Raw genomic sequence first — 25,422 nt, 5'->3', positions numbered from 1 at the left:
ACATCATAGGTTTGAAATCTTCGGGACATTCATTCAACCATTCCTCTTCATAATGAGCTAGGAAAGCATTGGCTAGTGTTGGTCCTAATGGGTTACCCATTGCTACGCCGTCTACCTGTTTATATACCTCCTTGTAAAACATAAAAAAAGCAATCACTTACAGCTAGTTGATAACAAAAACTGATGAAACTGTTGTTTAGAAACTTTCAATTTTATCGGCATCTTTAAACAAATCGTTAACACATAGGTCAATTGTTTCTTTAAGGGGATGTTAGTAAACAAAGATTTAATGCAAAACTGGCCATTACACATTTGCTCATAATTCACTTCACAAATTTCTTTTACAAAAGTAAACGAGTCTTTCACGTACTGGTTGGAGGTGATCGGTGTTAGAATAGGTACCAGAAATTTTGCTAACTTGTAATTAAATGTACCAATAGCAGACATTATTGGTCTTAAAGGACAATCTTCTTTATGGACCTTAGGTAAACCGTATAAAATACCTGGTTTGAGCCTGATGTGAAAAGTCTGGAATACAGAGAATCATCAACAACACCTTCAGCTTTCAATTTTCTTAAAAACCTGTTTATCTTCTCTTCCTTGTTTAGAATAGTTAAAAGAATATTATCTTTAACAGATTGGAATTTGGTATGATCACCCAATACATTAAGCATTTTAGAAATATAATCATCCTTGTTCATTAAAACTACCCCATTACCTTTATCTGGCTTCAAAACTACCACAGACTATCGTTAGCCAAATTCTTCAAAACTTCGTTTTCTTCCTTAGAAATATTATGTACAAAAAGAATTTCTATCCCTATCATAAAAAGAAGAAAAAAAATGCTAGATGTTTTCAGTGAGCACTTGAAAAACTCAAAACCCTTATTATCTCTATCATAGAAGGAATGGTTAAGTATGCCTTTGAAAAACATTTCAAAAGTGCAAAAATGGTCAATAAAATCAGGTTTACAGAAGATAAAACATAATTCAAACCTTTACATAAAATCTTTTTCTCAATATCGGAGAGAATTCTACTCGAGTAATTAAAAATAACTTATCATATGGAACACCATTATCATCAGTGAAACCTAATTTTCGGAGTTTATTACTTTGCAACAAATTTAACACGACTTATCTTCGAAGAGTTACATTTATCAACGAGATTCAAAAGAAATGGTTGAAATCTATCCAAGACACCGAATTCTTCAGCTGCGTAGTTAAAGAGTCCTTTTGATAACACAACAATCCAAACTACGTCGTTTGGCTGCTAGCTCTCTTCCTAAGAAACTGGCGTTGGCAGTTACGGTAAAGGCGAGTATGATGCAGATGACCGGTCGTATAGTTTAAAATGCAGGAAAACTAGGCGTAAGATTTTGCTGCTGACATGATGATAAAAAGTCGATATCGCATTTGATCTTCCTGAGTTTGTAGTCAAATCGTTCTAACGATCTATACAAATGTAGTCACTGGAAATCCATAACGACGAACTAATATATCAGCAATAGAAGAGTTCCGTGGAAATCGGAGACGAATAATAAATATTAAAACCAGGGCTTGAATGAAGAGCATCTTTATTGCGACTAGTTTCGGAGATTTACTTTCCTCCGTCATCGGGCAATCTATAAATGAAATATTATTTACAATTAAAATCAATGACGTAATATAAGTTACATTAAAACAAAGCAAAATAAGATAAAATTACATAGTTACTATAAGTTACATTAAAATTAACGAAGCAAAATAAAATATAAAATTACACAATTACAAGACATAATAACCTAAACTCGCAGCAAAATCTTAAAAATATAGAGAAATACATTGTTTGTTGTCAAAGAGAGCAGAAAAAATCTAAAATCTAAAAACACAGCAATTCAACAGACCTTTCATTATTACAAAGGGAGGGTTTATCTCTTATGGTATATGAGACTCAACCACTCCGAGCTCCATTGCGTTGGTTCTGCAAGTAAGGACTGAAAAGGAATCTACATTGATAGGATGGTCATATTCTTCAGAGTGTTGACGAATGGCACTAAATGGTGGTTTGCTTAATGGCCTATTTGTCCTAACAGATCTTCCGAGATGTTCGAAGATGCGAAACCCTGAACTGTCGTTTAGATTTTTCCAATGTACATTGCACTACAGCAATGACACTTATACTTAACACAATAGCTGACTGCAGTTCCGTTTGGTATCACATCCTTGAACCTGAAGAATTTTTTGTAACGTAGATTAGGCTTAAATATTACTCGAATGTTTACTTGTGGGTAGAATTCATGCAAAAGTTTGGTTACTCTTTTTTTAACATTAAAGGACCTATTTCCAAGAAACGTGATGGGAAATACATAAACTGCTCTGTTGACAGTGACAGTTGTAGGTTTTGGAAGTAATAATTTTTGAAGCTCCTTTCCTATATACGTATCAGTAAAACTTTTGCTAAAACCGTTCAAAAATAAGCACTGCTTGATGAAATTAAACTCTAGGTTCATATTAACATAATTTGAACATATATTAAAAGCCCTCGATGTTAAGGTCGTAATCAAATTTCTCTTGAACTGAACAGGAATAAATGAGGACATTTTGGTGGTCAAACCCGTGAAGTCGGTTTTCCTATAAACAGAGTTGATAATCCGTTTTCACTGTGGCTGATTAGTATATCAAGAAAAGGCAGGTTTCCTTCTGCCTCGGTTTCTGAAGTGAATTCGATATTGCTGTGCTTTGAGTTCAAATATTCTAAAAACAGTGAAATGTGGTTACTAGATCTAAAGATTAAGAATGTGTCATCGACATATCGCCTGTACATCATAGGTTTGAAATCTTGGGACATTCATTCAACCATTCTCTTCATAATGAGCTAGGAAAGCATTGGCTAGTGTTGGTCCTAATGGGTTACCCATTTGCTACGCCGTCTACCTGTTTATATACCTCCTTGTTAAACATAAAAAAAGCAATCACTACAGCTAGTGATAACAACTGATGAAACTGTGTTAGAAAACTTTTCAATTTTATCGGCATCTTTAAACAAATCGTTAACACATATGTCAATTGTTTCCTTTAAGGGTATGTTAGTAAACAAAGATTTAATGTCAAAAACAAATGGCCATTACACATTGCTCATAATTCACTTCACAAATTTCTTTTACAAAAGTAAACGAGTCCTTTACACTGTACTGGTTGGAGGTGATCGGTGTTAGAATAGGTACCAGAAATTTGCTAACTTGTAATTAAATGTACCAATAGCAGACATTATTGGTCTTAAAGGACAATCTTCTTTATGGACCTTAGGTAAACCGTATAAAATACCTGGTTTTGAGCCTGATTGTGAAAGTCTGGAATACAGAGAATCATCAACAACACCTTCAGCTTTCAATTTTCTTAAAACCTGTTTATCTTCTCTTCCTTGTTTAGAATAGTTAAAAGAATATTATCTTTAACAGATTGGAATTTGGTATGATCACCCAATACATTAAGCATTTAGAAATATAATCATCCTTGTTCATTAAAAAACTACCCCATTACCTTTATCTGGCTCAAAACTACCACAGATCTATCGTTAGCCAAATTCTTCAAAACTTCGTTTTCTCCTTAGAAATATATGTACAAAAGAATTTCTATCCCTATCATAAAAAGAAGAAAATGCTAGATGTTTCAGTGAGCACTTGAAAAACTCAAAACCCTTATTATCTCTATCATAGAAGGAATGGTTAAGTATGCCTTTGAAAAACATTTCAAAAGTGCAAAAATGGTCAATAAAATCAGGTTTACAGAAAGATAAAACATAATTCAAACCTTTACATAAAATCTTTTTTTTCTCAATATCGGAGAGAATTCTACTCGAGTAATTAAAAATAACTTTATCATATGGGAACACCATTATCATCAGGTGAAACCTAATTTTCGGAGTTTATTACTTTGCACAAATTTAACACGACTTATCTTCGAAGAGTTACATTTATCAACGAGATTCAAAAGATGGTTGAAATCTATCCAAGACACCGAATTCTTCAGCTGCGTAGTTAAAGAGTCCTTTTGATAACACAACAATCCAAACTACGTCGTTTGGCTGCTTAGCTCTCTTCCTAAGAACTGGCGTTGGCAGTTACGGTAAAGGCGAGTATGATGCAGATGACGGTCGTATAGTTTAAAATGCAGGAAACTAGGCGTAAGATTTTGCTGCTGACATGATGATAAAAAGTCGATATCGCATTTGATCTTCCTGAGTTTGTAGTCAAATCGTTCTAACGATCTATACAAATGTAGCACTGGAAATCCATAACGACGAACTAATATATCAGAATAGAATGAGTTCCGTGGAAATCGGAGACGAATAATAAATATTAAACCAGGGCTTGAATGAAGAGCATCTTTATTTGCGACTAGGTTTCGGAGATTACTTTCCTCCGTCATCGGGCAATCTATAATGAAATATTATTTACAATTAAAAAATCAATGACGTAATATAAGTTACATTAAAACAAAGCAAAATAAGATAAAATTACATAGTTACTATAAGTTACATTAAAATTAACGAAGCAAAATAAAATATAAAATTACACAATTACAAGACATAATAACCTAAACTCGCAGCAAATCTTAAAATATAGAGAAATACATTGTTTGTTGTCAAAGAGAGCAGAAAAAATCTAAAATCTAAAAACACAGCAATTCAACAGACCTTTCATTATTACAAAGGGAGGGTTTATCTCTTATGGTATATGTCGATGCCACATTTTCTTAATCTTTAGATCTAGTAACCCCCACATTTCACGTTTTAGAATATTTGAACTCAAAGCACAGCAATATCGAATTCACTTCAGAAACCGAGGCAGAAGGAAAGCTGGCCTTTCTTGATATACTAATCAGCCACAGTGAAAACGGATTTATCATACAATCTGTTTATAGGAAACCAGACTTTCACGGGTTGGGTTGACCAACCAAAAAATGTCCTCATTTATTCCTGTTCAGTTCAAGAGAGAAATTTGATTACGACCTTAACATCGAGGGGCTTTTAATATAGTTCAAATTATGTTAATATGAACCTAGAGTTTAATTTCATCAAGCAGTGCTTATTTTTGAACGGTTTTAGCAAAAGTTTTACTGATAGTATATAGGAAAGGAGCTTCAAAAATTATTACTTCCAAAAACCTACAACTGTCACTGTCAACAGAGCAGTTATGTTATTTTCCCATCACGTTTCTTGGAAATCAGGTCCTTTAATGTTAAAAAAAGAGTAACCAAACTTTTGCATGAATTCTACCCACAAGTAAACATTCGAGTAATATTTAAGCCTAAATCTCACATTACAAAAATTCTTCAGGTTCAAGGATGTGATACCAACTGAACTGCAGTCAGCTATTGTGTATAAGTATAAGTGTCATTGCTGTAGTGCAATGTACATTGGAAAATCTAAACGACAGTTCAGGGTTCGCAATCTTCGAACATCTCGGAGGAAGATCTGTTAGGAACAAAAATAGGCCATTAAGCAAACCACCATTTAGTGCCATTCAGTAACACTCTGAAGAATTAAAAATGACCATCCTATCAATGTAGATTCCTTTTCAGTCCTTACTTGCAGAACCAACGCAATGGAGCTCGGAGTGGTGAGTCTCTATATACCATAAGAGATAAACCCTCCCTTTGTAATAATGAAAGGTCTGTTGAATTGCTGTGTTTTTAGATTTTTAGATTTTTTCTGCTCCTCTTTGACAACAAACAATGTATTTCTCTATATTTTAAGATTTTGCTGCGAGTTTAGGTTATTATGTCTTGTAATTGTGTAATTTTATATTTTATTTTGCTTCGTTTAATTTTAATGTAACTTATAGTAACTATGTAATTTTATCTTATTTTGCTTTGTTTTAATGTAACTTATATTACGTCATTGATTTAATTGTAAATAATATTTCATTATAGATTGCCCGATGACGGAGGAAAGTAAATCTCCGAAAAACTAGTCGCAAATAAAGATGCTCTTCATTCAAGCCCTGGTTTTTAATATTTATTATTCGTCTCCGATTTCCACGGAACTCTTCTATTGCTGTATATTAGTTCGTCGTTATGGATTTCCAGTGCTACATTTGTAATTAGATCGTTATGACGATTTGACTACAAACGCAGGAAGATCAAATGGCGATATCGACTTTTTATCATCATGTCAGCAGCAAAATCTTACGCCTAGTTTCCTGCATTTTAACTATACGACCGTCATCTGCATCATACTCGCCTTTACCGTAACTGCCAACGCCAGTTCTTAGGAAGAGAGCTAGCAGCCAAACGACGTAGTTTGGATTGTTGTGTTATCAAAAAGGACTCTTTAAACTACGCAGCTGAAGAATTCGGTGTCTTGGATAGATTTCAACCATCTTTTGAATCTCGTTGATAAATGTAACTCTTCGAAGATAAGTCGTGTTAAATTTGTGCCAAAGTAATAAACTCCGAAAATTAGGTTTCACTGATGATAATGGTGTTCCATATGATAAAGTTATTTTTAATTACTCGAGTAGAATTCTCTCCGATATTGAGAAAAAGATTTTTATGTAAAGGTTTGAATTATGTTTATCTTTCTGTAAACCTGATTTTATTGACCAGTTTGCACTTTGTTTTGAAATGTTTTTCAAAGGCATACTTAAACCATTCCTTCTATGATAGAGATAATAAGGGTTTTGAGTTTTCAAGTGCTCCCACTGAAACATCTAGCATTTTCTTCTTTTTATGATAGGGATAGAAATTCTTTTGTACATAATATTTCTAAGGAAGAAAACGAAGTTTTGAAGAATTTGGCTAACGATAGATCTGTGGTAGTTTTGAAAGCCAGATAAAGGTAATGTGGGGTAGTTTTAATGAACAAGGATGATTATATTTCTAAAATGCTTAATGTATTGGGTGATCATACCAAAATTCCAATTGTTAAAGATATATTCTTTTAACTATTCTAAACAAGGAAGAGAAGATAAACAGGTTTTTTAAGAAAAATTGAAAGCTGAAGGTGTTGTTGATGATTCTCTGTATTCCAGACTTTTCACATCAGGCTCAAAAACCAGGTATTTTATACGGGGTTTACCTAAGGTCATAAAGAAAGATTGTCCTTTAAGACCAATAATGTCTGCTATTGGTACATTTAATTACAAGTTAGCAAAATTTCTGGTACTATTCTAACACCGATCACTCAACCAGTACAGTGTAAAGGACTCGTTTACTTTTGTAAAAGAAATTTGTGAAGAAGTGAATTATGAGCAATGTGTAATGGCCAGTTGACATTAAATCTTTGTTTACTAACTATTACCCTTAAAGGAAACAATTGACATATGTGTTAACGATTTGTTTAAAGATGCGATAAAATTGAAAAGTTTTCTAAACAACAGTTTCATCAGTTGTTATCACAGCTAGTGTAAGTGATTGCTTTTTTTATGTTTAACAAGGAGTATATAAACAGGTAGACGGCGCGTAGCAATGGGTAACCCATTAGGACCAACACTAGCCAATGCTTTCCTAGCTCATTATGAAGAGGAATGGTTGAATAATGTCCCGAAGATTTCAAACCTATGATGTACAGCTATAATTTCGATGACACATTCTTAATCTTTAGATCTAGTAACCACATTTCACTGTTTTTTAGAATATTTGAACTCAAAGCACAGCAATATCGTAATCTGCACTTCAGAAACCGAGGCAGAAGGAAACCTGGCCTTTCTTGATATACTAATCAGCCACAGTGAAAAACGGATTTATCACATCGGTTTATAGGAAACCGACTTTCACGGGTTTGACCACCAAAATGTCCTCATTTATTCCTGTTCAGTTCAAGAGAAATTTGATTACGACCTTAACATCGAGGGCTTTTAATATATGTTCAAATTATGTTAATATGAACCTAGAGTTTAATTTCATCAAGCAGTGCTTATTTTTGAACGGTTTTAGCAAAAGTTTTACTGATACGTATATAGGAAAGGAGCTTCAAAAATTATTACTTCCAAAACCTACAACTGTCACTGTCAACAGAGCAGTTGTATTTTCCCATCACGTTTCTTGGAAATAGGTCCTTTAATGTTAAAAAAAGAGTAACCAAACTTTGCATGAATTCTCCACCCACAAGTAAACATTAGAGTAATATTTAAGCCTAAATCTACATTACAAAAATTCTTCAGGTTCAAGGATGTGATACCAACTGAACTGCAGTCAGCTATTGTGTATAAGTATAAGTGTCATTGCTGTAGTGCAATGTACATTGGAAAATCTAAAACGACAGTTCAGGGTTCGCATCTTCGAACATCTCGGAAGATCTGTTAGGACAAATAGGCCATTAAGCAAACACCATTTAGTGCCATTCGTCAACACTCTGAAGAATATGACCATCCTATCAATGTAGATTCCTTTTCAGTCCTTACTTGCAGAACCAACGCAATGGAGCTCGGAGTGGTTGAGTCTCTATATACCATAAGAGATAAACCCTCCCTTTGTAATAATGAAAGGTCTGTTGAATTGCTGTGTTTTTAGATTTTTAGATTTTTTCTGCTCTCTTTGACAACAAACAATGTATTTCTCTATATTTTAAGATTTTGCTGCGAGTTTAGGTTATTATGTCTTGTAATTGTGTAATTTTATATTTTATTTTGCTTCGTTAATTTTAATGTAACTTATAGTAACTATGTAATTTTATCTTATTTTGCTTTGTTTAATGTAACTTATATTACGTCATTGATTTTAATTGTAAATAATATTTCATTATAGATTGCCCGATGACGGAGGAAAGTAAATCTCCGAAACTAGTCGCAAATAAAGATGCTCTTCATTCAAGCCCTGGTTTTAAAATATTATATTATATATATATATATATATATATATATATATATATATATATATATATATATATATCTATATAAATAATCAGTTCGAAAATTATTGCTGTTTTCGAGTAAACCCTAAAATAACAGATGAAGACAACTTTAGAACGTGTCTCTCTTGCTTTTTAAAGCCTTATGTTTGCTTGAAAGCAGTACACACACCAAAAAAATTCCATTATAAACTGAAGCGAAATGTATCTTTATGCTTATCAAAAAAATAAAGAAAATCAATCTGATTTACTTTTATTATCCAGTTTCAGATAATTGTTTTGCTAATTTTCTTCGAACCTTTTTAGATTATGCTGTGCAATTCTTATTTCCATATGGTCACAAGTCAAAATGTAGTAAAAAAAGTAAGAAAACTGCAACTATTGATTTTAGTGTCCTTTACAGAATTTACTATTTTTCCATATGCTGTTTCACCTTCAAAAATATATTTTGATACAAATAAAGCAGCGTGATATTCCTTCTCAAGCACACCCAGGTAGCAGATATGAAGACGCCTCATATTCCAGACCTGGAAAGGAGCCGGAACTGTCTTTGGCATGGAAAGGAGGAATGGCTGGCTGCATCTTCATCTCTTCTAACCCCATGTGGGCTCCTGAGTCTGACACATCGCTTATGGAGCAATTTCTTAAAGAGACGGGAATTTCGTCGTGTGTTGCCTGGTGCCGAAATGAATTCTGAGATCGGCTACAAGTTTTAGATATATGAAAGGGATCAGAACGTCTTCGTCGTTGGTGTTGAAAAAGGTTATTTTTTTAAGCTACCTGAATTATGCCTTTGTATTTGGAAATTTTTTTAAGCTACCTGAATTATGCCTTTGTATTTGGAATTGGCTACTAGGCTGTTTTCCTTGTTTACTACTTTGTTGTTGTTGTTGTTGTTTCTTGCTGCTGTTGTTCTCGTTGGGGGTTGGGGTAGGAAAGCCCAATGGAAAAGCCTAAAAAGGTCTGCAAAAGGTATTTCGAGTTGAGTTAAAGATACAGGAATTTTAGGGTAGGATATTTATGATTAATTTATTAGACTGAAAATGTAAAAGATGATTAATGTGCATCTTAAACAGTACAGAACTATTGGGTCTAATAAAATGTAGCTTATTTATTTTAAGTATTGGTTACTCTTCGTGTTACATCTGAATTGAAATAGTACAACATTCATAGATTTAATTTTCAATTTTAAAGTGCTATTCATAGAATTAAGTTTCAGTTTTAAAATCCTATTCATAAAATTCAGTTTCAGTTTTAAAATCCTATTCATAGAATTCACTTTCAATTTTAAAATCCTATTCATAGAATTCACTTTCAACTTTAAAATCCTATTCATAAAATTCAGTGTCAGTTTTAAAATCCTATTCATAGAATTGATTTTTAAATTTAAGATCCTATTCATAAATTCATTTTCAATTTCAAAATCCTATTCATAGAATTCACTTTCAATTTTAAATCTATCCATAGAATTCACTTTCAGCTTTAAAATCCTATTCATAGAATTAAGTTTCAATTTTTAAATCCTATTCATAATTCATTTTCAGTTTTAAAATCCTATTCATAAAATTCACTTTCAATTTCAAAATCCTATTCATAGAATTCACTTTCAATTATAATCCTACTCATAGAATTCGCTTTCGGTTTTAAAATCCTATTCATAAAATTCACTTTCAATTTTAAGATCCTAAAATTCGTCAGATTTCAGAATTTTATATATATCGTAAGCAAGACCGAAAAATATATATAAAAGATAACGTAACGAAAGTAAGTTATTCGTAAAGTATAATAAATAGAAAAACTTAAGAATAAAACAAAAAGCCGCAAGGAAATTAAAAAATAAAAAAAAAACTGCCAAAGAAGACCAAAAGAATAATGAATTAATGTGCCTTAGGGACTTCTCAGTGAAAAGATTCCTGTCTTGAATGAGTCATCTGAAGACCGCTGAAATCTCGCTAAATGAAGATAAAAAAAAAAAAAAATATATAAAAAAAAGCAACTGTGACTTATTCTTCCTCCTTCTCCTCCTTCCTTTCAAGCTCTTCTCTGAAAAGAGGGGGGAGAGTAAAATGAAATATTTATTTTGGAAGCAAAAGCATATCCCACCTCATCAAGAAAAGGGAAGAAGATCTTGGGCCGGCTAAGGCCTCTGTGTTATTTATATACATATATTACAGCAGATACATAAAATGTATACCCAAAAGTTTTGCAATTGTCAGTGCCAGTAAACAAATACTTTTATATGATGTAATATCATACAATACAATAAATATAATATGTATATATATAGTATATTATATACAGATATCGATATAAACACACACACATATATATATATATATATATATATATATATATATATATATATATATATATATATATATATACTATATATATATATATATATATGTATACAATATGTATATATATATATATATATATATATATATATATATATATATATATATATATATATATATATATATATATATAGATATATATATATATATATATTTATAAACACACACACACACACACACACACATATATATATATATATATATATATATATATATATATATATATATATATGTGTATACATATATATATATATAGATATATATAATATAAGATATATATATATATATATATATATATATATATATATATATATATATATATATATAGTATATATATATATATATATATATATATATATATAAACCACACACACACACACACACACACATATATATATATATATATATATATATATATATATATATATATATATATATATAATATAGATATATATATAAATATATATATATATATATACATCTATATATATATAATATATATATATATAATAATATATTAGTATATATATTATATATATATATATATATATATATATAGATGTATATATATATATGTATATATATAATATATATATATATATATATATATATATATATATATATATATATATATTATATATATATATATATATATATATATATGTATTGCAAGAAAGAAAAATGCTCCCATTTTGACTTAGTTTTTTTTTTACTTAGTTTTAGAAATCAAAATTATGTTCTTTCTCACACGAGGGTTTGACTTAGTTTTAGAAGTTAAAACTATGTTCTTTTCGGAGAATTAATCTTTAGAAATTAAAATGATGTTCTACTTTAGGAGAATTAATCTCATCATTTATTTGATTTTTTTTAATTGTGTGTATTTAATGATTATTATCCGGTAATCATCAAAGTTAAATCAAACCTTATTTCTCGTGAGCAAGTATATATGAAACTATTCGTGTAATAACGGCTTGATCCACTCCAGCTTATTCGTGGAATACTAAATACCGCTTTGTTTCACCAACCAACATTAAAATAAATATTCTCTATTTTATTATAATTTCTATTTTATTGGTCTTTACAAATCATTAATTTTAGATTTCTTCTTTGTAAAGACGTCATGGATTAACGAAAAAGCCGGATATATATATATATATATATATATATATATATATATATATATATATATATATATATATATATATATATATATATATATATATATATCTAATGTCTTATCGCTTGGCGATAGACTTTTTGTTTTTTCCTTACGGCTGTTATCCGTAAGTAATGTTTGGTTCCTCTCATCTCCCTTGGATATCTTAGTAGAGATGTTCTTTCTTGTCTATAGGAGATGATTCAAACAGGCTAGTTGCACAAAGTAACAACTTTATTCTGTAACTCCATACTAGGAGATGCAGCTCGGTCGGACGACGATATGTTTGAGATTTTGGCTTTTAACTGCCATTCTAAAGCATCGCGTCGATAGCGGAACATTAGCTATCTAAGCAATTCATATAAAAACACATACGTAGTCTGCCGGCTCGGAAGTTACAAGTTTCCGGCGTAGGTTAACAGGTCAACCGCTTCCCATGGAAGTTGTTGTGCAAAGTTATCATAACATAAAAATGTTGACAAAGCTGTGAGCTTAGATCAGGCTACTGCAGACAGTGCATAGCGTAATCTAAGGTCTGCTTTGGTCACGTAGAACCCTCCTAATGCCATGACCCCAGGTCACTGGTTTATATATACAATGTAATTCTTACATTAGGCTCGGTCTGCTACCTATTCAAGCCTTGAATAACAAAAAAAATTACTTTAAACATTGTTCATAGGAGCGTGCTCGTAACATACTAAGTGATTAAATGCACAAAAAGGTTCTGTTACATACCCTTGTTGACATATTCATAAACAAAGATAAATGCATGGAAAATATAGAGCCATGTTTGGTAATAATAATGATTATGTATCCAAAAATAATAAAATGGTAAAAATCAAAACATGTATACATGATTAGTGTAACCTGATTAAGAATAATGGTTACTAAATAATGATTATAGCATGATCATGGATAATAGTTAAAGAGTACTTGTCACTCTTTATAATAGATAAATATAATTGGTATAATAGTTATAACAATGTAATTCTGCAGAAATTCAATATAATAGGGCTGACTATGTTTATTAGGTGCCCGAAAAATACCTTTAGGCATATATTAATGTATAATATTGGGCTATAATGATTTATTAGGTGCCCTGGAGATACTTTAACTGTTCAAATGCAAAGGCGTGAGTCTTTCTTGTCCTACATTGTTGCCAGCATACGGACCGCTTTTCACACACAACACAATTCCAGACAATTCCCTAGGCACGAACTGAAATGGCCAGGTTCAGGCGGCCCTAAACGCAAAAGACTTGAGTTTAACGGGTACGTCATCCAGACGGGCCAGTACGTTCCCTTGGAGATCCTTCTGTTTACGCCTCAGCCTACGCCAAGCAAAGAGGTTTGACCGGCGATAACCACTATGGCCGTCCGACGTGAACCACGGCTAGCAGAATGTAGTAGCGAAGATTTTCTCCACCTGCATAAGTCGATGACGCGTGGGTCATCTCAGCCAGTTGCGTCAGACGATGAGCTACTCGCGCGTTGTATGGGAGAGGTAGTGATGGGATGATCGTTGTAGCCCACGTGTAGTTCGCGAAATACGCCTTCTCACGTATTATCGTGTTGACCCCTCTGACGGTATAGTTTGTAGATGTCCCCGTACAACCATCGGCTGCTACGAAGATAGGGGCATGGGCGGTGGATGTGTCCGGACACACGACGTCGAATCCGGCCTTATCATAACGGATCCAGGAACCATTATTCATCTGTAATTGAATTTATTACCGAAAAAAAAGGATAAAGTTTCGCCAGACAACCTCGCTTGTATGAGAGAGAGAGCCGTTTAGCACTATGTCTAAACTCACATGAATCCGTTGATATAGGATAGAATTCAAAAGAGTCAGCTGTACAATTTTATTATTCATGGCTTCTGAACATGAGTGAGTTTATCTAAGTCTTTAATGACTGTAAATGATTTCTTATCAGAAGAAATCAGTACATGCCCCGGTCAAATTGGATCATACTGGATTTGAGTTAATCGTCATAAAAGTAGGAAACGGTGCTATTTTGTATGATTGCCAAGCATCGGAAGAATCAAAAGGAATCGTGATCATAATTCTACAATTTTCAACGCTGACTGATATTAGGCTATAATAGAATTCTACTTTATGGGCATCCAATAAAGGAATATAACCGAGCTTCTCCCGTCCGTTTTCCAAAGTTAACGTCAGATCTTTTATAGGCATGAGGTGAGGAGATAACACACCCTTTGTTGCTAACGTAATGCTTCTACGTAATCTTTTGACTTTTCAATAAAATGTGATATTTTCACACGGATAGATCTATTTTCGAACTATAGTAAGCTAAAGTAGCCAGCAAATGTTGAACTTCCATGACCTGATCGATATTATTTGAATGTTCATTAACGATATTCATTATTTGATTGATCGAAGATAAACTGGCTGCTAAGTTCTGATAAGGCCAGTTCGTTTTGTGTTTGCAAAAACTCAATTCTTTTATTTTGATCATTTATCTTGAGGCGATTTGAGATTCCTAAACCTAGATTCGCAACTGATCCTAAAATGTTTAGTCCAGCTAGAATAAGCGGGTTGCGACGTTCAACAGTATTGTGCCGCACAGACCACATCAGCAGGTCACGAGCGAGTTCTTCTGCCTCGGCGGTTTTATTTTGTATGTCATAAGACAACATTTCCGCGACGCTTAGCGTTTGAGCTAGTGAAATCTCTGAGTTCAGCATGAAAATTACGTTCATGCATTTCCTTAAGGGAAGGGAAATACCAAACCACATCAGGTCATTCTTTAAGTTAAGGACGTCATCTTCAGGTAAGAAAATGGCGTGCATATCTACCTCGATAAACAATATTACTTGACACGATTGAATACATCATCGATTCTCTCGATAATCGAGCCATGATTAAATTCTATGTCTTTAGTCCGAGCTTCTTTCCATACAACAAAGATGTCTGAATACACAATATCACTCCTAACAATAACAGATTCATTTTTGAAAACCTGCAATGAGTAAAACAGAGTAATAAACTGCGTAAAAGAATAGGTTACATACAATATGATTAATAGATATATATATATAAGTTTATTATACAAGTTTCATAAATACAACCATTTTTCCCTCACTCCATTCTACCTTTCTTTAGATTCTGATAGTGCCAATGGGACGAATTCTCACATCAGTGGGTTTGGATACATTTTGAACCCTAACTCTATTGGCCGTTAAATTTTCTAAAATGTTAAACGGTCCTTCAAACTTAGGTGTCAGTTTATAGTTTAAACCTTTACGTACGTATACTTGTATGTATACCTGATCGCCCACGGCATATGTTCTAGTTGGCTTAGCTATTTTATCATGATTTTTTCATTATTATATCTGAGCTTCTTCTAAATTCTTACGAAATTATATTATATCGACTTATGCTTGCATCCATAACATCCTTTAGAGGATTTGATAAATTAGTTGTAGGCTTTAAGATGTGGAAAGGCGTTTCGGGCCGGGATACCGTACAGTGCCTCGTGCGGTGTCATTTTAATAGATACGTGATACGAGTGATTAAGTGTGCTTAGTACCGCAGGTATGGCAATGTCCCAGTTGGGATCTGCCCCCCTAAGGTGACCTTAAAATGTTAAAACCTTACGATTTGCCCTTTCCACTAGCCCATTAGACTCTGGGTGATAGATCATGGTATTGACTTTCTTTATACTAAGGAATTCGCACAAGGAGTTAAGGAAATGATTATTGAACTCCCCGCCCGAGTCTGAGATAATGATGTGTGGAATTCCATGTTTACAAATGTAGCACTCGTAAAACTTCCTAGCGCACTCGACCGCGGTTTTTGTTTTAAGCGCTATCAGTTCTGTATATCGAGTCAAAGCGTCTATAATTACTAGGAGGTGCTTATTTCCTCTGTCTGACTCGTAAAATCCTGTTAATAAATCTAAATGTACTCTTTCAAAGGGTTGATTTGGCACGGGGTAAGCCCCTAGGCTGACAGGTGTCTTACGTGTGCGCCCTTTGTATTCTTGACAAGTGCGACAATTTGCTATGTGCTTTTTTACAGATCCTAAGCATCGTATGCCAATAAAATAAGGATTTGGCTTTCTGTGACATTAGGGTATCAACCCGGGTGTCCGTGCAGTGGATTTTCATGCAACCACTTTAAGACAGTGGGTATGAGTGAGATAGGCACCACCACCTGGTTGTTATTCAACTGCGGTGTGTTGCGGGTTTTCCTCGTCACAGATCTACACAGGAGATTTTCCTGTAGTATATAATTCTGTTGCTTATACTTTAGGTATTCTTTTTCCTTCGGATTTCCGTTTAACGCAATGATGATTTTTGCTATTTGCGGATCTTTTCTTTGTTCTGTCTGTAATAGCTCAGCACTCCAGCCCAGATCTCCTGTCGGATTAGTTTTAACCCGTAGCATGGAGGTTGAGATATCTATTAATTCAGCTTAATGGCTCGGTACAAGAGGAAGAGGGGTTGCGGTGATAATGCGTCAGCAATGATATTTTGCTTTCCAGGTAAATACCCGATCCTCGCGCCAAAGTCCTGAATGATCATGTGCCACCGAGTTCGCTTGGGGCTGTGACTAAAGCCTTTAAAGAAGTCGGTTAGGGGCTTATGATCAGTGAGAACCTTGACGGGATAACCGTAGATTATGAATTTAAAGTGCACGAGTGAATTAACAATAGCGAGCCCTTCCTTGTCTATTACTGCATATTTACTTTCGGAAGGTCTCAGTTTACGTGAATAAAAAGCTATAGGGAAAAACTGTCATCATATTGTTTGAAGCAATACCCCACCTACTCCTAGGTCTGAGGCGTCTGTTGCTATGAAAAATTCCTTATTGAAGTCAGGAAATTTCAAGATAGGAGAACTACACAGTTCATCTTTCAATTTATCGAACGCCTGTTGATGAATTTCAGACCATACGAAATCTACGCCCTTTTTTATAAGATCGGTTAGGGGAGCGGCTATGATGGAGTAGTCCCTAACGAACCTCCTATAGTATCCGCTGCACCCCAAAAATTGCTGTATTCCCTTGACGTTAATAGGTATCGGAAAGTTACGGATAGCCGACACCTATCGTGGACGACTTTAAGACCTTCACTAGAAACCGTGAAACCTAGATAGACTAGTTCTGTTTTAAAAAACTTCACACTTACTTATATTTACCCTTAAATTATGCTGCCTTAACCTTTGTAACACTAACTCCAATTTACGTAAATGCTCTTCTAATGTGTTGGAAAAGATTACTAAGTCATCCATGTAGGCATGTAGGATATCTCCCAACAAGTCTCCAAACACGACGTTTTATCATACGAGTTAAAAGTTATAGGAGCACAACGTAAACCAAAGGCATACGCAAAAATTCATAATGTCCCCATGGCTGTGCTGAAGGCAGTGTAGGTGGGATACTTTCTTGTTCCATCGGAATCTGATGAAATCCTTTTAGTAAGTCTAGGCTTTTTTTTTTTTTTTTGTAAAATATTTATTCTGGCCTAGTAAAGATAGGATATCATCGGTACATGGTACTGGGAATCTGTCGGGATTGTTCTTCGTTTAAACGACGAAAATCTACGCATATCCGCCAAGTTCGATCTTTTTTCGGTACGACTATTAACGGAAAATTATAAGGGCTGTTTGATTTCCTAATGACTCCTTCCTTTAACATTTTACCTACTTCCTCTGTTATCTCATTCTGAAATTTCATGGGAAGTCGGTACGAAGGTACATAGATTACTTTCTGTTTGTCCTTGAGCCTGATTTGATGCTCTATGACATCCGTTTTTCATAGGGTTCCTATCCGTAGTGGAAAAAACATCACTTCTAATGTCTTATCGCTTGGCGATAGACTTTTTGTTTTCCTTACGGCTGTTATCCGTAAGTAATGTTTGGTTTCCTCTCATCTCCCTTGGATATCTTAGTAGAGATGTTCTTTCTTGTCTATAGGAGATGATTCAAACAGGCTAGTTGCACAAAGTAACAACTTTATTCTGTAACTCCATACTAGGAGATGCACTCGGTCGGACGACCGATAGTTGAGATTTGGCTTTTAACTGCCATTCTAAAGCATCGCGTCGATAGCGGAACATTAGCTATCTAAGCAATTCATATACACACTACGTAGTCTGCCGGCTCGGAAGTTACAAGTTTCCGGCGTAGGTTAACAGGGTCAACCGCTTCCATGGAAGTTGTTGTGCAAAGTTATCATAACATAAAAATGTGACAAAGCTGTGAGCTTAGATCAGGCTACTGCAGACAGTGCATAGCGTAATCTAAGGTCTGCTTTTTTGGTCACGTAGAACCCTCCTAATGCCATGACCCCAGGTCACTGGTTTATATATAATGTAATTCTTACATATATATATAAATATATATATATATATATATATATATATATATTATATATATATGTATATATATATATATATATATATATATATATATATATATATATATATATATATATATATATATATAAGCAAATGGCACAGAAAATGATAGGCAGAGATCCTTGACAATGTCATAGTAAAGACGAAAGCGCTTGGATTTCTGCCCTGCCTATCATTTTCCTGTGGTATTCGCTTATTTAATGAAGTCACGTGCATCTACTGTGATTTTTTAATATATATATGTGTGTACGTCTGTGTGAGTGTGTGTGTGTGTGTGTGTGTGTACACGGGAAGCTGCACTTTCGCTCCTAAAATTGCCAGGGCACCAGAACTATTTGATGTTCGCATCGCAAGACTATACGCCTAAGGGGTTTGGTCTAATTTGATATCATAGCCGGAGACCAGTTAATGCTTCTTCAACCTCATTAATAGTCTGTCTCTTCCCAGTCGATTATCATTTGTGCCGGAATGCTTCCTTCTGCTAATTGGACTGTTTCAACACCGCTAAATTGCACTAGGCATTGTGTTCACATCTGTTCACTTAAAGCTTTTAAATAACTGAAGGCATTGACGAAACATTTTTATGAAGTGACCATAACTTTGTTTTCTAGGACGGCATATTATCTACTTTCTAAACATGGATTATTATGTAATATATTTTTTGGTTACTTTTCCTCTGCTAGATTATTGCCTCGTGACGTGGCTGTTGGCTATGTATAGGTAGGGCAGTTCAACAGTTTTGAGATGCCGTGTTACAGTGGAGGTAATATAATCAGAGGCCGTTCAGAGATTTAAGGAATTTCTGTTTGGTGGAAAGGTGCCAAAGTAATGGACGAAATGGGTCTTTGAAATAATTACAAGAAAAATATTCAACGTGCAGACGATCAGCGTGAATGTAAGTGTTCTATTGCCACATAGTAAACAGTCGTGAGTGTGTGTGTAAGTGTGTGTGGAGTTCAGGCTAAAGATCTTCATTGTGTGCGTCATTAAGCACATGCCATCATCCCCAAAAGGGGGTATACTGTCTACACGCGACATGGACAGAAAATATTCAGCTTTCAATATCCCTCTCGAGTTATTTTTGCAAACAGAGAACTAGAAGGACCTTTCCTCTTCAGGCGTCGTGGCTTCGTCTGTTTTGTTCATCCGAAATGATTTTTCTTTCCTTATCATGATAGAGGGATATTTTCAAAAAATCAGGAGATGGTCATTTTATTAGGAAAGAATCTAAGCTGAGAGAGAGAAGAGAGAGAGAGAGAGAGAGAGAGGTTCTTCCAAAGCTGCCAGATCCTCAAGTCCTAAAATGATAAGATCCCAAGCAATTAAAGGTCTGACCAGCGAGGTATTGACGCTTTGGGATCTCTGAAGAAAACTTTCCTTTCTTCTTCGTCCTCTTCTTCTGCAGGAACGAGAAAATGGATTCAATTAATCCGTTGTTGTTGTTTTTTTTAATCGGGGATTTCACAAAACTTACTTGATCGAATTTCAGTCATGCTGCAAAGAACAAGGAGAGAGAGAGAGGAGAGAGAGATGAGAGAGAGAGAGAGAGAGCGAGAGAGAGAGAGAGAGAAGAGAGATAGAGAGAGAGAGAGAGAGAGAGACTTGTTAAAATCATTGCAGATTTGTAATGCATTGTATCATTGAAAAATTTTTAAAAAGAGATGTGATGCATAATTTCGGTCGGTTTTCCTAGTGACGAATATTAAATTTGACGCAGATATTATTAACTGATTTGTTTATATATATTTGTTTATATATAGTGTGCGTGCGTATACACACACAAGTTGTAGCAGTTGTATGTGGTTGTCGTATTTCCTATTACCGTTGTAATGTAAAATTAGCTGGTTGAGGTTGTAACGTAAAGCGAATAAGCAGTTGTACGGGAAAGTAATGAATTGTCGAAAACCTTAATTTTCCAATCAGCCTAACCATCTAATTAGCTTTCATATCAGTTAAAGATATTCCCTGGATGACAGATGCCTTCGTTCCAGTAAACATCACACGTGTGACATAAGCGCCTCAGTGGTGTGATCGGTCCGGTCTGACATGCACCTCGGTGTCCGCGAGTTCGATTCTCGGCATGCCATTGAGGGATCAGAGATGTGTATTTCTGGTGATAGAGTTCACTCTCGACGTGGTTCGGAGTCACGTAAAGCCGTTGGTCCCGTTGCTGAATAACCACTGGTTCCATGCAACGTAAAAACCCCTTACAAACAATACATGTGACAGCCTTTAAGTCCCTTGGTTCTGGAAACACAAAATAAAAAAAATAAAAAATTCGGAACAATAAATTTTGAGCAATTTCTCCCCAGAACCTTTTACAGGTTTTTCCTTCGTATTCCGTCTCCTGAATATCCTCTGTTGTTAGCATCGGCTTTTCCCCCTTTGATATTGGGATGATACACATACACCTTTCCGTTTTACTCCTCACGGACGCCCACTCGCAGATTTGTACTTTTCGTGGAACATATCCGTTTGTTATTCTGTCGTTCTTTTGTTTTTATTTTCTTTATAAGTCTCAGTTTTCAGAAACAAAAAATAAGAAAAAAGTAGACGCACGGCGAAGGGAAACTCGGTTTCCGAAACCATTGCAAAAAAAATTGAAACTAGATTGAGGAGAAAATGGAATTTGGGATTTTTAACCGGCGTGGGAAGGATGCATCAAAGAACTATACCGCCAAAAAATAAAAAAAAAAATTAATAACAGTAGTCAGAAGATAATTGCTTATATACCGACAGTATAAAGATATCGTACCTAAACTACTTCAGAGAGCTCGACTAACTTCAAAAAAATTTCATTTGTGACGATTCTCTCTCTTTCCAATATTTAAACGATAGTAAATACATTCAAAGAAAAACTCACAATCACATGAATTAATAAATGGGCAAGTAAACCCACTTTAGTAAGCCTGTTTGATTTAGTTATTTGAGGTATAAAGCTGAAAGCTTTCGATGACCAGCGCACAGTCCTCCTTGTCAATCTGACACTATAATTACAAGAAGTGGCTACATAAAAACTTTGGTTTTGACTTATGTTTACAAATAGGTTGTAAACATAAGTTCAAAAAGTTTCTATGTAGCCACTTTTTGTAACTATAGTCATAAGGAATGAAATATATAATTTATATCCTCTGAAAGCATGAAAGAAGACCCAGCTGACCAAGGCAAAAAACGCCTCAACCAGGAAGCGCATTATTTTGTCCCTCAAGTTCCAAAGAGAGCAGGTGACTCCTCTATTCAGGCGTTCCTTTGATGTCCTTCTCAGAAGACAACCTCTGCCTTCTCCAGAATTTCACCTTCTCAAATGGTTTTGTTTTCCCCGAGCTATACTCTATTTACATTTCAGTTTATCATGCTATATTTTGTATATGATGTCAATAGTTAATGTTAAATGGGATGGCTGCATCATTTGAATTAATTTTATATTTAATCTTCTCGGTTTTCCTTACTAGGTAAAATCGAGAAGACTCAATATAAAATCAACTCAAATGATGCAGCTATCCTGTTCACCAGGACTTTTTTATAAAATCAACTTAAAAGATGCAGCTATCCTTTTGACCGGGACTTGTTTATAAAATCAACTCAAATGATGCAGCTTTCACAGAGGTCTACTCCCCTCATATAAACAATTAGTCAGAATCGTGTGAAATTATCGCGAACTTTCGATCATGATGCGCAAATTGAAGGTTTCCAATCGGAAACATCTTCGGAAATTGCGATACACGTTTCACATTACTGTATTATTTTGCCTATTGTTGATACTGTTTAACGCACTTCTGTCTCAAGCAGAGAAGATTACAGATACCTTATTATTATGGGAGCTTGTACTCTGATATAAGGTGCAGGAATATAACTACTAACAGACGTACAAACATACATAAACTATATCTGAATGCATCTAGAAAAAGGAACATACCTATTAACAGACGTACAAACATACATAAACTATATCTCTGATCCATCTAGAAAAAGGAACATACCTATTAACAGACGTACAAACATACATAAACTATCTCTGAATGCATCTAGAAAAAGTATGCGCCAATAAACCGCGCAACTCCCGAGAATTGTGAAGGCCAAAAGTATTGCATTTTTTAAGCCAGTGTATTGCAAAGAGGATTTAGACGGAACAAAGGGATACGGAATAAATACGCGGATTATGCCATTATCCGGGTCTGCTTCGTTGCAAAATTCTTTGTCGTAGGGTTCGTAAATCCGGCCACTTACAAGAGGATTAATTCGCGAAATCATTGGCTTGGCGCCGCGCAGGTATTTTCTAAATTCAGATTAATGGAAATGTCGAGTGCATATTTGAAAAAAGATAGAAAAGAGACATTCTTTAAATAATTCTTGGCGTTATCACTTTTTTATTTGGCCTTAATTCAAGGCTGGTGTAAAGTGCAAAAATTGAATATATAAATAATGCTTGGAATAACTAGAGCACGTATAGGTTAGGAAAGGTAACAGCTAAACATAAAGACGAGAGAGAGAGAGAGAGAGAGAGAGAGAGAGAGAGAGAGAGATGAGAGAGAGAGAGAGAGAGAGAGAGATCACCAAAGCACTGACTAGAAAACATAATCTGACCATATCTTTTGTTATGAAGGTGATATGTCTTCATCTTAAATCACAGCAAAAAATCTTCATGTTCTTTCATTCGTTCATTTTTATCGGAGGCCCAGTCCTTCCAATAATAAGCCTTTTTTAAACACCAGTACTACACTGGAAACGTTGAAGACGAAGGATAAGAACTGATAAAAAAGAAATAATGCGATGCTCTTCGGAAACAGGAAGTAGAATGACTCTGGAAAAGGGTCCAGCGGCTAAGGAGAGATTTGAAATTCAGTCACTGGTTAAGGAGAATCTCTCTCTCTCTCTCTCTCTCTCTCTCTCGTTCTGTTAACTTCACGCAAATCATCCTTTCATAAGATGCAGTATATAAACATTGCTAAAACAAGAGTAGCGTAGGATATGACTATTCAAAAACAAATAAATTTTAAGAGTACACAGATGAAATCAAGGTAATTAAAACAAGTAAAGAATTAAATCTTGTATGAGATAACTTTGTGGAAAGATAAACCAAGGGAGAAAGATATAACGAAAAATAGAATGGCATGCAAGATTAAGTCAAAAGGATATCTTAAGAAACGGAGTAAACAAAGAGTAAATAAAAGGACATCTTATTTTGGAGTATCTCCAATTATGATGCTTCGAAAGACAAGAAGCCTCATCGAGGGAATGTCCTTAAAGAGAATCAGGTTAATTTCCTGCAACGTCGGCGATGTTTCACGGATGTTGATTAAATCCCAGCTGTTTTTTTAATTACCTCAGCTTCCTGGTTTACTTTTTTATTTGTTTGTTTGTGCTAATTAACTTGGGCGATAGAAAGGGACTAGAAAAGGACGTATTGTTCAAAAATGGTGATTCTCTATACATGTTAAGAATTTTCATTTTACCAAAATGGCATCGGATTAAGTGAAGTCTGAGAAAGTGTTGACGAACTGCAGCAAAAACAGAGGCATTTTGAGACGAAACTTAGTAGAGTACACGACGATACGCATGGAAGAGAATGGCCAGATTGGGGACTTTAAAAAAAAAAAAAAAATAAAAAAAAAATAAACAAAAAACTTGAAGAGGCAATAGAAACTTTCTCAATTTCACATCAGGAAGTTGAAGAGTGGCGAGAGGAGGAGGAGGAGGAGGAGGAGGAGGAGGAGGAGGAGGAGGAGGAGGAGGAGGGGGCGGCGGCATAGATAATATGACCCAACTCGAGACAACAGTTCCCCGAAGGAGCAAATGTTCATATCATATTTCAAGCTACAGCAGTTATTGAACCCAAGGGTCTGCCTTCCGCGAACTTCTTCGGCTCCCTTTTGACACGATAACCCTCCCGTTTGCAATTACAGTAGAAATGGCTTACAGATCATCCTCTCTCTCTCAGACTTTTTTCTGTCTCGCCCCACCAGCTGCGACTGAGAGAGCTGTTGAATAACAACCATGATTATATATATATATATATATACTATATATATATATATATATATATATATATATATATATTATATATTCATTGAATAGAATGGCTTTTTCACTGTTAAACCAGCTTTTTGAAATTGCTTCATATTTCTAATTAGTTTCTTCACTTCATTGTTCAGGTTACTATAGACACATAATGGGGTTCTTCCATTTACTCCAGTATTTTTACAAGCGACAGCTGTTTCGTCAACCTATTACGTATTGACGTTATCAAGCGTACTGATACAAATATGTGTTGTTGTTTAAGATTAAGCTGGCTTTATGCCAGCACGGGCTCTTGCTCAAGAGCAGCCCGTAGATACATATATATTGTTGTGTTTAAGATTAAGCTGGCCTTGTGCCAGCACGGACTCTTGCTCGTAGAGCAGCCCGAATATACAAATATGAACCTGCATGCGTTTTTTGTGACCGTCATGAGGACGGAAAGGTAGTACAGTTGCCAGAGACCTAGTTTTTAAGTATTTACAAAAGACTATAGTGAAACATAAAATAAGACAAACATAAATATGTTACAACAGAAGTTATATCAAAGGTTGAAAGTAAGTTATTATATACAATTATACATAAATATATATTAATTGCATATATGTTTAATTCACTAAATGTCAGTGTGCGCTCCTGTCCGCGTGTGGTGGTTTTGTTCCTTGCGTTTGAAGGGCTGCCT

General features: G+C 34.5%; 1 protein-coding gene across 1 annotated transcript in view; it reads right to left on the bottom strand.

The window, feature by feature from the left end:
- LOC135224281 (KRAB-A domain-containing protein 2-like) overlaps positions 1-24,473 on the bottom strand; it is a 103,036-nt gene extending 78,563 nt beyond the window's left edge. The window contains exons 1-2 of the mRNA XM_064263129.1: positions 24,384-24,473; positions 9,320-9,504 (exon numbers count right to left, since the gene is read on the bottom strand). Of these exons, the coding sequence (XP_064119199.1) occupies positions 9,320-9,504; positions 24,384-24,473 (275 nt within the window). The remainder of the gene's footprint in view (positions 1-9,319; positions 9,505-24,383) is intronic.
- Positions 24,474-25,422: the final 949 nt, after the last annotated feature.

This window comes from Macrobrachium nipponense, chromosome 10 (assembly GCF_015104395.2).
Source record: "Macrobrachium nipponense isolate FS-2020 chromosome 10, ASM1510439v2, whole genome shotgun sequence".
Classification (NCBI taxonomy): Eukaryota; Metazoa; Arthropoda; class Malacostraca; order Decapoda; family Palaemonidae; genus Macrobrachium; species Macrobrachium nipponense.
Note: the sequence above shows the minus strand (reverse complement) of the source record. Positions and strands in the feature narration are given on the sequence as shown.